Source organism: Macaca mulatta, chromosome 4, assembly GCF_049350105.2.
Source record: "Macaca mulatta isolate MMU2019108-1 chromosome 4, T2T-MMU8v2.0, whole genome shotgun sequence".
Classification (NCBI taxonomy): Eukaryota; Metazoa; Chordata; class Mammalia; order Primates; family Cercopithecidae; genus Macaca; species Macaca mulatta.
The window spans coordinates 121,477,924-121,493,553 of NC_133409.1; the positions used below are offsets into that span (position 1 = coordinate 121,477,924).

At 34.7% G+C, this 15,630-nt stretch overlaps 1 protein-coding gene across 2 annotated transcripts in view; it reads left to right on the plus strand.

Moving 5' to 3' along the window:
- The window catches only part of EYS (EGF-like photoreceptor maintenance factor), a 1,786,799-nt gene that overhangs the window by 1,493,234 nt on the left and 277,935 nt on the right, over positions 1–15,630 (plus strand). For both annotated transcript variants that reach the window (XM_078001263.1, XM_078001264.1), the window contains exon 31: positions 1,582–1,690. In XM_078001263.1, coding sequence (XP_077857389.1) covers positions 1,582–1,690 — 109 coding nt within the window. The remainder of the gene's footprint in view (positions 1–1,581; positions 1,691–15,630) is intronic.

The following is a 15,630-nucleotide window of genomic DNA, read 5'->3' on the forward strand; positions in this document are numbered from 1 at the left end:
AGGTAGTGGAATGATTTATTGGAAGGATCATATCAGATTCTTATTACCTAGTAGGCGAGGAGAAGGAACCAGCCCACAGCTGTGCCTTTAAGAGGGGTAAGAGAAAGAGGAAACTTAGGGGGTTTTTTTTGTTGTTTTTTAATTCAATTAAGTCGACAAAGTTATTTTAAGAAAAATTATTACTATTTAACCAATAATTGTTTAATAAAATTGACTTTTTGTTTGAAAAATAAAATGACCAGCTTCTCCAGGTCTGCCAGAAACTTCTCTGGTTTTAAAACTGAAAGTCCTGCAGGGCACTGTGGCTTACACCTGTAATCCCAGCACTTTGGGAGGCCGAGGCGGGTGGATCACGAGGTCGGGAGATCGAGACCATCCTAGCTCACGCAGTGAAACCCCGTCTCTACTAAAAATACAAAAAAATTAGCCAGGCGTGATGGTGGGCACCTGTAGTCCCAGTTACTCCGGAGGCTGAGGCAGGACAATGGCGTGAACCCGGGAGGCAGAGCTTGCAGTGAGCCGAGATCTCGCTACCGCACTCCAGCCTGGGCGACTGAGCAAGACTCTGTCTCAAAAAAAAAAAAGAAAAAACTGGAAGTCCCATGTCCTGGGAAATGCCTCAGGCCCAGGCAAACAAGAAAGTCTGGTCAAAATAAAAAGTAAAAAAAAGTGTGATCATTGTCCAAAATTTAAAAAATACAAATAAGCAAGAATGAGAAATGAAATCATCCACACTCTCAGTATGCAGAAATAGCCACTGTTAATATCAGTGAACGTATTTGTATTATCTCTATGAAATAAACTTTATAACAATGCAAGTTACTATTGTTACAACAGGTGCCGGGGTAATATTGTTTGAAATTTTTTAAAAATTCTAAATAAACTGTTTAAAAAGTATGCCAAGTACCTTAGTATATGTACCTTTTCATATGATTGCATCATTCTATAAACTGTGATAAATTTTCAGTTGTGTATTGACCATTTCTGCTATTCATTCTACAAACTCCCTTAACCTTATACTTTTCTTTATCTCTGAGATACAGTACCAGCCGGTACATTAGCAGCATGCTTTCTGAGTTCTGATAACTGTATCACAGTGTAATCTCACTACTCAGGGGTATGCAGCCTTTCATTTCTTATTCCATTTCAATTTCCCTGTAGGCCAGGGAGGGGAAATTTTTACCTAGGGAGTTTAGCATCATTTAACATTGATGTTACTTGTCCAACAATCTCCTACATGAGTGAGACCATATGTCAACCCCAGTTAGCACTTAAAATTTATCAATATCTACTTATATACATGAAGTTCTTTTTATTCTGTGGGAGGTTTAACTTTCTGAAAGTATTCCACGTCCAGTTTTAAAGTCAGTAGGAGAGAAGGAAAATAAAACGCAGTGTTAGAAAAGAAATACATCCTTTATCTACTTGAAAATGTCCACACTTGGCTGGGGCCATATTTCAGGATTGTTGTGATCCAGAAAGTACCTCTCTCAATGAAGAAGCACTTACTATCCACGTGTGAAGTTACCCCTTTCTTGCCAATAACACATATCATAATGGCCTCTTCTGTTTTAGGTTTAGCCACACAATGCCTATTGGCAGCCCTGGAGTTGTTTGTATGATTGAAATGACTGCAGATGGAAAACCTCCAGTACAGAAGAAAGACACAGAGATTTCCCATGCCTCTCAGGTAGGTATGCAAATATCTAGTTCCAAACACTTAACTGTGCCCTCAGTATTTCAGATAAGTATTTTTTACATTACTAAGTAGTAATCCTATTTCTTAATTGAACAGATTCCTTGTAAAAACTCTCAACAAAGCACCAGAAAATTCAACTCATACTTTAGGGATGATTAAATCTATTTAATGTTGCCTGTCACTATAAAAGTTTTATCAAATTTAACAATAAACTTATTTTCCTTTCACACTTTGAATTTAATATATTGTGCTTGACTCTAAAAAAAAAAAAAAAGACAGCTCCAGAGTGGAGAAAGATTAGCAAAATATGCCAATTTTTTAAAACTTGTGTTTTTATAACATATGATAGTACTTACACTACTTAAAAAGGCCGTTCCCAGTCTTACAGATTTGCATTGGCCAGAAAATTTCTCTTAGAAACATTGAATGAGTCTAAATTAAAAGAAGAGAGAATGTCTGTCCCTCCAGAGACCAGGCAATTTGCTGAATTCTTTCAGTTTTAATGATGTGGTTGGTTACATTCTTCTTAGTGTAACTTTATCGCAATACATTTATGGTAAAAATTCCTAGTTCGTTTGATCATCATGGAGAATTAATCTGTATAATTAGAGCTCTAATTTTGGTAGACATTAAAGCTGCCACTATGCACTGCCTTAATGATTGGAAATTTCATTTTATTTTCATTTCTTCTATATAGTCTCTTGAATATATATAGGCATCCAAAAGAAACACATAATCACATCTAACATTTGTATAAGCACATTATATTTTCCAAACTATGGCCTTAAATATTATCTCATTTAATATCTGCAAGAACGCTGAAAAGGTAGAATGATTCTCTCTTTTCTACAGCTGAGGAACACTGAGTATCTTTTCTGACCAGAATTGTATAGTGATAAGAAAGGAGACTCTACCTCAGGCTCTGTTTCCCAGCGCTTTTGTGTTCCTTTATAATGCACTGTACGGCTCTTCATTTGCTACTGCAGCTGACTCAAAATTGTTCAAGTGGGTTGTTAGGGTAGGAATAAAATTGTTTTTAGGTTTTAAAACGTCATTCTAGATCCCGAGAGGGCCACACATTTAGATGTAAGACATGGAATATTCAAGCAGTGGAAAATATATGAGTCACTCGTAATGAAAAATGGAAAGCATTCAGTATGACTACATCTTTATTCACTCCTTATAGTTGCCCATTTTTTATATTGAAAGATCTGTATTTTCTTATGGATAGCAAAAAATATGCTACTAACTTCTACATTAATGAATCACATATTTAACAAATAGAATCCAGTAAATGCTCAATAAATACCTTTTTGTTAATACAAAAAAAAAAAAAAAAAAAAAAAAAAAACTAGCCGGACGAGGTGGCCGGCGCCTGTAGTCCTAGTTGCTCAGGAGGCTGAGGCAGGAGAATGGCGTAAACCCGGGAGGCCAAGCTTGCAGTGAGGCGAGATCCGGCCACTGCGCTCCAGCCTGGGCGACAGAGCGAGACTCCGTCTCAAAAAAAAAAAATAAAATAAAATAAATAAATATATATATATATCCTTTGGTTGTTGAAAATGTTAAATAGGACATATTTATAGCCTCTTTGACAAATCAGTTACCTTGCCCTTTAGGCTGACCAAATGAAATACCGATCAGAATGCTGCAAGCAATGCGCATGCACACGCAGAGACTAACACAGGGGAGTAGAATTTACTATATCAATGGAAAATAATCCGGATAATTTTAGGGTGGTAAAGAGAGAATGAATGTAGGCACTCTAAAGCCTCAATGGCTGTTCCCTGCTGCCACTACAGGAGCTGTCACATGCTTTTACAGCTCTCTGCCTCCTTAAGTTTAGCCCAACTCAAGTGCTCCTAAGCCTGGGTGAATCACTGCTGCCTTCTAACTTGTGTTAACCCCAAAGCTCAATTTGGTCACTCTTATGGAGGCTATATGTGGTGAGATTCTCTCAGATAGACTTCAGTCCTAGAGTTATGGTATATTACAGCCTCTAAGTGCCAACCTCTATGGCACAGGCCCTTTCTCTCCAAGTTCTGGCGGGATCTTGTCTGAGAAAGAACACCTAAAGGTGGCTTCCAACTGTGAGTTATACCTTTTCTACTGCCTTTTCCTCTTACAGTGGGAGAATGATGGAGGTTTGTGGAATAAAGATACAAGAACTGAAAATTTTGCGAGCTGAAGCTATTTAATTTTAAGAGTCATGGACTTTGGCACAAAATGTCAAAATAGGTTCCAGCACTGCCTCTACTCATTATAATTTAGTAGGGATTGTTAAGTACATTCAAAGAATCATTATGTACAAGATAGTATTTTTCAGTACATAAACCCAAAACAAAGCCAGATTGACACCGAAGCGTCTGAAATCTGAAATGTGATATTCTAGATTGGATAAGAAAAAACACCTATAATAATTTGGAGGGTTTTTTGGTAATTTTGAAAGTAAAAAGTAAAAATTTATTCTTAATTCTGAAAATAATAGCCAAAATATATGTTCCAGATACCGTTCTAAGCACTGTTCATATTTTAAATTATTTATTTAAATTATATAAAAAATACGAAGTAAATACTATTATTATCTCCAAATACAGAGAAGGAAAATAAAGCACAAAGGGGATGAGTTTCCTGCCCAATATCACACCGCTATTTGGGGATTCAAATCCAGACATTCTCACTAAATAGTGCATGCTTTTAACCAAAACTATGTGGTCTCACAACATTTTATATGATATTTACTTTTTTTTATTTCTAATGTGATTTATTGTTTTCTTTTGTTTTTAAGTTCTGGGATACACGTCCTGAATGTGACATATGATGTTTTCCTTTATTCTATTGCAACTATTACTAAGCAACAAAATTTTATGTGTACAGTACATTACTGTTAATTACATATGCATTATTATAGAACAGTTCTCTAGAACTTTTTCATCTTATCTGAAACTTTATACTCATTGAAGAGCAACTTTTCATTTCTCTCTCCCTGCAACCTCTGACTACTTTCTGCTTCTATGAGTTTACTTTTTGTACCTTATCTAAGTGGAATCATGCAGAATTTGTACTCTGTGGCTGGCTTATTTCATTTATCATAAAGTCCTCAAGGTTCATCTATGTTGTACCATATGACAAAATTTCCTTCTTTTATAAAATTAAATATTCCATAATATCTACATATATATATCGTTTTCCTTTATTGTATTTTTAATTGACAGATAATAGTATATATTTATCAGGTACAATGTAGTGTTTTGATACATGTATACATTGTGGAATGATCACATTAGACAAATTAGCATATCTATTACCTCAAATATTTATCATTTCTTTGTGGTAAGAAATCGAAAATCTTCTCATTTAGTTGTTTTTAAAAATGTTATTATTAACTGTAGTCACCATGCTATGCAATAGATCACCAGAATTTATTCCTCTTATCAAATTGTAAGTTTGTACCCTTTGACCAATGTTTTTCTTTTTTCTGTCTATCCCCATTCCTGACCAGTCTCTGGCAATCACCATTGTACTTTCTATTTCTATGAATTCAACATTTTTAGATTCTACATATAAGTGAGCTCATACTATACCATATTTTCTTTATTCATTTATCAATTAAAGGACATTTATGTTGTTTCTATCTATTGAATGATGTGAATAATGCAAATAATGCTACAATGAACATCCAAGTGCAAATAATCTCTTCAATATCCTATTTCCAATTCTTTTGGATAAATACTGAGAAGTGGTATTGCTAGATCAGATGGTAGTTCTATTTTTAATTTTTTGAGAAACCCCCATACTATTTTCTATAGTGGCTGTATCATCTTACATCCTGACCAACAGTGCTCATAAATTTCCATTTCTCCACATCCTCACCAAGACTTGTTATTTTCTGGTTTGGGTAATAGCCATCCTAACAAGTATAATGTGATATCTCATTGTGGTTTTATTTGCATTTCCCTGATGGTGAGCATCTTTTCATATACCTGTTGGCCATTTGTATGTCTTATTTGGAAAAATGTCTATTCGTCTTTTGCCTATTTTTTAATCAGGTTGTATTGGGGTTTTGTTTGTCTGTTTTGTGTGTTTGTTCATTGCTATTGAGTTATAGAAATTCCTTGTATGTTTTGGATATTAATTCCTTATCAAACATATGGTTTGTAAATATTTTCTCCCATTCTGTAGTTTTCCTTTTCACTCTGTTAATTGTTTTATTTGCTGCATAGAGGCTTCTTAGTTTGACATAGTCCCACTTGTCTATTTTTGCTTTTGTTGTGTGTGCTTTTGGTGTCATATCCAAGAAATCATTGTCAAAACTAATGAAGTATTTTTCCCATGTTTTCCTCTAGGGGTTTTATGGTTTGGGTGTTAAGTCTTTAATCAACTTTGAGTAGATTTTTATGTGTAGTGTAAGATAAAGATCCAATTTTATTTTTTCAGTTTTCTAAATCCTTGCTTTTTAAATTATACCATTACTTTCTCATACAATAAAGGGATTTCAGAAGAAACAAAGGAAAATATATTATTGATTGTCTTACTGATTCAGTGAAAACATTATCGTAGAGCTGAACAAATTGATTCCTGATGATGAGTAGGGGTTACCTTCTTGAAAATAGTTTCCTGTGTGGAAAATATTGTGGAAAGTGGTCCAGAGTCTTCCTTAGAATGTGAACTTGTCTTCATTCTTTTGTTATTATAGTCAATATAACGGTCAGTAGAATGTTTGCAATCCAAGATGTTGCTGAAGCTCTACTGTCAGGAACTGCCTTAGTGAAAACTAAAGGAATTCAAGGCCTTTCAGGGTCTCTCAGTTACTAGTGAAAGATAATTTACTTGTGACTAACAGGGAATTCCTGGGGCATTCTTAAAATGATGAGAATCCTTGGGAACATGCACTATTTCCTACTCCCATTAGAGTAATTGTTGCATAAGCAGATTTAACATATTTATCTGTTCCTACTTACGGTTTGCCACTAGACTGATGTATCAGAATTTTAATGCCATATAATTATATATTGTAAGTTAAAGCAGTGTAGCATACTGGTTGAGAATAGAATATTTTACATTTTATGATATCTTCAGTGACTGTACCTCAGCTAAGTTCTGAATTTTCTACTACCTCAAGACATCTTTCAGATATATGCCAAATGCTTGCTCATTATAAAATGACACTCTTTTGCATGTGAATACCCAGTTTTCTAAAGACCATTTGTTGAAGATTATTTTCCACACGCACCCTTTTCAAAGATCGTTTGACCATGTGTGCATGCGATTTTTTCACAGCCTTATTATGTTTCATCGGTTTATACATGCCTTTATGCCAGCACCATACACTTTTGATTACTATAGCTTTGTACTATACTGTGAAATCAGGAAGTGAGAACCTCTGCCATTTTGTATTCTTTCTCAAGATTGTTTTGGCTATTTGGCATCCTTTGGTGCCATACGAATTCCAGCATTGTTTTTTCAATTTTTGTAAAAATATCTTTGGAATTTTGGTAGGGATTGTATTGAATCTGTAGACTACTTTGGATAGTATGGACATTTTATTGATGTTCCATGAATGTAAAATGTCTTTCTTATTTATTTGTGCCTTTTTTCTCTTTCAAGAATGTTTTATAGTTTTAAGTTACATGTTTTTTGCCCTCTTAAGTTTATTCTTATGCTATTTTATCCTTTTTCGTGTATTATAGATAAAATTGTGTTCTTAATTTATTTATGATAGTTAATAATTAGTCCATAGAAGTGTAATTAATTTTTTGCTGATTTTTGTATCCTGAAATTTTGCTAAATTTGTTAGTTCTAACAGTTTTGTGTGTGTGCATATATGTCAGAGACATTAAGGTTTTCTATATATATTATAGTGTCATCTGTGAACAAAGATAATTTTACTTCTTTATTTCTTATTTGGATGCATTTTCTTCCTTTTTTTTTTTTTCTTTTGCCTAACTGCTCCAGCCAGGACTTCTAGGACTATGCTCAATAAAAGCAGTCAGTGGGCATCCTTATCTTGTTCTTCAACTTGAAGGAAAAGCTTTAGGTGTTCACCATTGAGTATGATATGTATTCTGTTGAATTAATTTCCTCCTAATCCTAATTTGCTGCGTATTTTTTCATGAAAGAGTTCTAATTTTGTAAAATGACATTTCGCATTTATTGAGATGATCCTGTGATTGTTATCTTCCCGTTTGTTAATGTAACGTATTATTACATTCTCCTTCCTGTCTTATAAGACGGCAGGAAGGAAAATGAACACAAGAGGAACTACCAAACACTTATAAAACCATCAGATCTCAAGAGAACTGCCACTTTCACAAGAACAGCATGGGAAAACTATCCCCACGATTAAATTACCTTGATCTGGTCTTTCCCTTGACATGTGGGGATTATGGGGATTTAGGGGATTACAATTTAAGATGAGACTTTGGGTGGGGACACAAATCCTAACAATATGAGCATGGAATATATTTTTCCATACTTTCACTTTCTGATTGTATGTATCCTTAAATCTAAAGTGAATCTCTTGCAGGACAAGTTTTCTTGAACCTCCTTTCCTTTCTTGCTTTCTTCCTTTTTGACTTTTTAGTGACATAACTTGATTTTATTTTTTTTTTTTTTTTGTATCTTCTATGGGTATTTTTTATGGTTACCATGAAGCTTACACAAAATATTTTATAGCTATAGCAGTATATTTTAACCTAATAATAACTTCAATAACGTACTAAAACTCTATTCCTTTATTGCTCCTACACACACACACACACACACACACACACATACTTTATGTTATTAATCATAAAAATAACTTCATTTTATATTGTGTACATGTTAACATATTTTATAATTATAGTTATTTTATACTTTTACCCTTAATTTCTAAAATCCTAAAGTTAGCATGCAATATACCCATGTAACAAACCTGCACATGTACCCTTTGTATCTAAAATAAGTTGATATCTTTCAAAAGAAAATATTCCAGAATAAAAACCATAAAAATAACAATACAACTATAAAAAATAATGCAAACTAAAAATAAATAAATTCCAAAATTTATTTACACACCATGATTACAGTATTACAATATTCTATATTTGTATACACATTTACCTTTATTAGCAAGTTTTATACTTTCATAAGTTTTTGTGCTGTTGTCTAGTATCCTTCTATTTCAACTTGAAAAACTTCCTTTAGCATTTCTTGTAAGGAAGATCTAATGATTAAATCCCTCAGTTTTTGTTTATGGGGAAAGTCTTTATGTCTTCTTCATTCTTGAAGGACAGTTTTGGCAGATACAGTATTCTTGGTTTGCAGGTTCCTTTAAAAAATGTTTAGCACTTTAAATATATCACCCTTTTCCCTCCTGATGTGCAAGGTTTCTGTAGAAAAAATCTACTGATAGTCTTGTGGGAGCTCCCATTTGCATGAAAAGTTGCCTTTTTTGTGTGTCTTTTAAAATTCTGTTTTGGGCTATAATATGTCTCAGAGTGGACTTTTTTATGTTCATTTCTGTTGGACTACTTCAGCTTCTTGATTCTGGGTGTCCATTTTCTTCCCCATATTTATGAAGTTTTCATTCATTATTTCTATGAATAAGCTTTTTCTTGTTTCTTTCTCTCTTCTCCTTTTGTGACATCCAAGTGATCTGTCTTTGAATTTTATGATTCTTTCTTCTGCTTGACCAAGACTGCTGTTGAACTTCTGTAATGAATTTTTAAATTCGGGCATTACAGTTTTCAGCTCCAAAATTTTTGGTTGGTTCTCTTTCATATTTTCTCTCATTTTTGATATTTTCATTTTGTTCAGCATCACTTTTCTGTCTTCATTGAACATTTTCAAAATGTTTACTTTGAATTTTTTGTCAGGTAATTCATATAGATCTCTTTTTAAAGGGTTGTCTCATAGAGATTTATTTTGTTCCTTTGATTATGCCATGCTTTCCTCTGTCTTCCTTTGCTTTCTAACTTTGTGGTGGAATCCACACATTTGATAAAACATCCACTTCTTCTAGTCTTTTTGGACTGGTGTTTTGCACAGGGAAAGACCTTTAACCATCAGTCTGCAGTCCTCTCAAATGTTTCCTATGGATGTGTCTTCTCTGAACTTGTGCATGCAGACTCCAAATTAAAGTGATTTTCCAGTTTCTTTTTTCAGGAGCTCATAATCTCTTGCTCCCTTTACCTTCTGTATATGGTACTATAGGTTCTCTGGATATGCTACAAGCTGCCCATCTCTCTTAGTCTCAGAAGCCCTCAGACTTCTAGAGTATGCCAAGTCCCATTAGCACTCTCAATCAAACAAGATAGAAATTAGTCTCTTGCAGCCTTCTGAAAACCAGAACATTGGGTACATGATCCACTCTTTTACCTACTCTCTCCTGAGGGAGAGGTCACCAAGCTATGCCAGCCTCTGTCTTCTCTACCCTGGGTCCTTTGAAGCAGGAATAAGCCTCCAAACACTCTTCTTTTCTCAGTAGTCCCCAGATATTGAGAGTAAGCCAGGTCCCATCAGCATTCTGAGACAAGTGAGACAGAAACTAGTGAGACAGAAGCCCCCCAAAAGCCATAACACTGGATGCATGCCCTAATTCTTTACTTTACCTCCCTGGTGAGAAGCTGGAAGGTGAGAATTTTCTCTGATCCCATGCTAAGCCGGGACAAGAGACTGTGGTGAATGAGTGCATATTAGTCCAAACCATCACCTTTGCTCTTAGTGATCTCCAGTGTGGTACCCTTTCCGGAGTCAGAAAAGGCAAAAGCCAGTCACTCAGACAGCTCCCCAAGGAGTCTGAATGCTGGACATGTTTAAGTCTTCTGTTTCCCTTCCCAAGTCAAAACTGGGAGCAAGGAGTTTTCTCTTCATTATGCCATGCGATGTTAGGGAGTGGACTTGTAATGAATGAATGCCATAAATTTTCCTTACAGCTTTGATATAGCTGGCTTCACAATCACCTGACATGTGGGACCCTCTTAACTGTTTTCTAAATCCTCACAAAGGGAATCGGTCCATGTATTTTTGTTGCATCTGTGTCTCCACAGGGGAAGGAGGATCTGGGGCTTCCTATTCTGCCATCTTGCTGACCTATATGCTATTATTTTGCAACAATTTTTTTATTATTTCATTCTCTAAATTATATTTAATTTCTTTATGGACAAGAGTAATCCCACATACTTCTATTTACACTTCCCTAGATCAATGTGTTCACAAAGTAGCAACTCAGTTTATCATTGTTTCTCTAAAGTTTAGTTGTCCCTTCAACAAGGTGAGGAGATACTATTTTGAGAACATTTCCTAGCCTAGAAAGCCTTAAGAATCAAATATTAACTGTGCATTATTGATCATAACATCAATAATAACTTCACTCATATTTATCAAATTTTTAAAGAAATAAACTTGTGTGAGCTACTGTCCTATGCACTATGCCATATATATATTAAATACAGAAGGGTATATTAGAATAATAATATAACATTTATTCTGAGTGGGATCTTACAACGACATCCCATGTGCTGAATCTAGCAAAATATCGAGATTCTAAGGCAGCAAAACACAGGGAAAGAGGCCTAAAGACAACTAAGAGACTGAGGAAAAGCAGGATTGGATTTCATGAAACAGGGTCATTTGTAAAAAACGGGCATGAAACTTCCTATTTTCAAGGCACTTCGATGGACGCCCAGAATCCCAAGATAATCAGGGCGAAGGCTCTGTCCTAAAAATAAATATAAATTAACATAGAAGATATCATATGCTCACAGATTATTATACTTTAGGGCAAAGTAAGAGAAAGAGAGGGAGAGAGCAATCCTTTAACTGCAAAAGAATGGGAATTTTGATAAATATTGCTTGTGTTATTTTTTATCCCTTTTCACTTATTTCATTTAAATAATTTTTAAGAATTTAAGCTTTTTTAACATGTGAAAAGTTACTTCAATAAATCCTTCTGAAACACTTTATCCAACATTTCTTATCCATCTTTATTCCAAAACTTAATGTTTCTGATTTTAAATTTGTTTCTATACAATTCAAATAATGTTAAAAACCAAAAATGGTAATGACTCTTAAATAAAAGCCAGTTTGTTTCCATTGTAAGTCATCATATTCTTAAAGACAAGTGTAAGTGATAATTAATTTTAACCAAAAAGTATTTTATAATCATCTCCCCATATTTTGTTAACACAAGTCCTTTAACTTCAGACACAGAATTGAGAATGTAAAATAAAAGTAAACATTGAATCAGGATATTAATACAGAAAGATATGCAGTACTCCAACATCTAAATTTAAATTAAAACAAAACAAAAAAATAAATAGGACAGCTTCTTATCTACCCTCTCTCCTGCCTGCTGGATTTTAGAATTTTACTTCCCCTTTGCCTATTTTCTTATTTTATTCGTATGTATTATAAAAGAATAAATATATTCTTCCTTTAAAAAGAAACTCTGAAAGGAAAGGAAGTGTTCATTTCACTCCTGTCAGATATGGAGTCCTTTTCCCTCAGTTATCATTGATATTTTTTATTATTTTCATAATTCTTTCTTGATTGTTCATGTCTGTTCTCTGTGCTTTTATCTTGTAACATCATATCTTGATGTCAGACTTTACTCTTCATAGTCTGATTCACAAGGAATTATTAGAAAAGACTTATTTTAAAGATCCATCTCCTTAGGAATAATTATACACACAAAAGTCATCTCTTGTATAATTGAAAGTCTGAGAATAGAAGAAGTCGACCATTTTAATGGTTATGTATGTGTAGCCAACAGCATCTGCTTTTTTAGACATTTCAGGACTCCAACTAAGCATGAGTCTCACATCAGAAAAAATACAAGAGCCATCTACTTCCATTGTTTGGGTGTTTTTTAATGGTCTAATAAATCATTGATAGCTCTATAGACTTTCCTTCATACCTTCCTACTACCGACAGAAAAGGAGAGTATTCTTCCATTCTCTACCAGTTTTGTGCTAAAACAGCACACTTGTCAAAACAGTGAAAGCTTCACTGTTCCAGGTGTGTGATCAATACACAAAGATGTCAGAGATCCACGGTAAGAGGAAGGTCATCCTTTGGATGCAGTCTGAAAGTTCATGATAGTTCCCAGTTGCATTAACAGTGGATCACTTACCTTAGCTGATAGACAGGTCTGCTAATAGTTTGTAGAATGTGAAAACAAACAGAAATACACCTATGCTATGTGACAGTTCTATTGATACACCTTGAAAGTTTTAGCTTCCACCATAACATCCCCAAAGATAGTCACCCTCTGGGATCCAAATAAGAAGAAATACTCAGGAAAAAAAAGAAGAACTAAAGACGCCCTTAGGAGCAGAGACTCAGTCTTTTAAAAATAACCAGATCTCAAATACAGAGTTAGTTTGACTTGTTATGGGTCATGGAGATGCTTTGCTCTTCCTAGAATTAAACATGCTTCTGCTCTCTAAAAGTACATCCGCATGAAAACAGCACGTATTAGTATAAACGTAAAGCAATATTGCTGGGCATCTCTCATACTCTCCTCCCGCCAGACCCCTAACTTAATGATTTGGCTTTAGTTTTTTTAATTCTGGCAATGACAGTGTTCCATTTTATTGTATCTGTAATACCAATTTAAATACTTTTCAGATGTCAGCTTGAGGTATGAATGTGTGTTTTGGGAATTGGGATATCAGAGATGTTTCCCACACAAATGTTGCTGCATCTACTTGCCATATGCCTAACAGCCCTGAAGAGCAGGGTCTTATTTCCAGATTATTTAGACTTCAATTGTAGCTCATAAATTCTTACAGAGAGGATCTGCATTTCATGTACATCTAAATTATGAGAATTCAATTATATATGTTGCTGAGGGTAGGAAAGTAGAAATCAAGTAGCAACTTAAATCATGTATGGTGATTTTAACATCATTCTGGTCAATGCGCATAAGCTCTGCAATGGACATCAGATGTGAGAAGTTAATTTATTGTACTCAGTATCAGTTTCCTCTTGTGTCTGACAGTGGTACATCTCACCACACACTGGGGGGTTCTAGGGTTTTTATACAACATGACATGAAACGCCAGCTTCATCTACAGCTGCACTGAAAAAACAGCAAGCTATTCCAAAGCTGGAGGAAATATGTAGCTGTGTTGGAATCATCTGGAGAAAGCATGTTAGTCTCCAATGTGGTGACTAAAGGATTTCCAAAGACAATTTAGCTTCTACGAAATATTCATATTATTTGCCATCTTTAGAACTAACTCCCTTGTAAGATGTGGCCCTGATGTATTGATCAAATAAAGGTAGATCAACACCCTAATTTTACAGAGTCTCTGTATTCTACTAATTTTCTATAAATGGCTTGGTTGCCTTTAAGATGGTGTGACTTCTTTTTTTTGTTTTTTAACTTTTAGGTTTGGGGGTACATGTGAAGGTTTGTTACATGGATAAACCACGTCATGATGTTTTGTTGTACAGATTATTTCATCACCTAGGAATTAAGCCTAGCACTCAATAGTTATTTTTTTCTGCTCCCCTCTCTCCTCCTACCCTTCACCCTCAAGTAGACCCCAGTGTCTGTTGTTTCCTTCTTTGTGTTCATAATTTCCCATCATTTGGCTCCCACTTATAAATGAAAATCATGTAGTATTTGGTTTTCTGTTCCTGCATTAGTTTGCTGAGGGTAATGGCTTCCAGCTCCATCTATGTTGCCACAAAAGACATGATCTCGTTCTTTTTTATGGCTGCATATTATTCCATCCATGGTGTATATGTACCACATTTTCTTTATCCAATCTGTCATTGATGGGCATTTAGGTTGATTCCATACCTTTGCTATTATGAATAGTGCTGAAATGAACATTCAGGTGCATGTTTCTTTATGGTAGAATGATTTCTATTCCTTTGGGTATATATCCAATAATGGGATTACTGGGCCAAATGGTAGTTTTGCCTTTAACTCTGAGGAATCACCATACTGCTTTCCACAATAGCTAAACCAATTTACACTCCCACCAGCAGTGTGTAAGTGTTCCTTTTTCTCTGCAACCCAGCCAGCATCTGTTATTTTTTTACTTTTTAATAGTAACCCTTCTGAGTGGTGTGAGATGGTATCTCATTGTGGTTTTGATTTGCATTTCTCTAATGATCAGTGATATTGAACTTTTTTTCATATGCTTCTTGGCCGCATGTATATCTTCTTTTGAAAAGCATCTGTTCATGTCCTTTGCTCACTTTTAAATGGGGTTGCTTTTCTCTTGTAAATTTGTATGCATTCCTTATAGATATTAGACCTTTGTAAGATGCATAGTTTGCAAAATTTTTCTCTCATTCTTTAGATTGTCTGTTTACTCTGCTGACAATTTCTTTCGCTGTGCAGAAGCTCTTAAGTTTAATTAGATCCCACTAGTCAATTATGGCTTTTGTTGCAATTGCTTTCGGTGTCTTTGTCATGAAATCTTTACCTGTTCGTATGTCCAGGATGCTGTTGCCTAGATTGCCTTCCAGGGTTTTTATAGTTTTGGGTTTTACATTTAGGTATTTAATCCATTTTGTGTTGCTTTTTGTATATGGTGTAAGAAGGGGACCAGTTTCAGTTTTCTGCATATGGCTAGCCAGTAATCCCAATAAGATGATGTGATGTTTTTGTGTCTTCTCAAAGCACGAGTCTTTTCTTGATCTGATTTTGGAATAAAATGTGAATTAAGGAAGTGAATATTACTCAAGCAAAGTTCTACTTCTCATGCGTATTATGTTCAAATTTTGGAGAAAGGAAACGGTAACATTTTCAATTTTCCAAGCACTATTTGCAAGCAGCATACATTTTGCTCATATTTTAGGATATTTATAATATATTGTGATTACCTTAGTTTGTCAGGGTTGCCATAACAAAACACCACAAACTGGGTGGCTTAAACCACAGAGATGTCTTACAGTTCTTACAGCTCTGGAAACTAGAAACTCAAGAA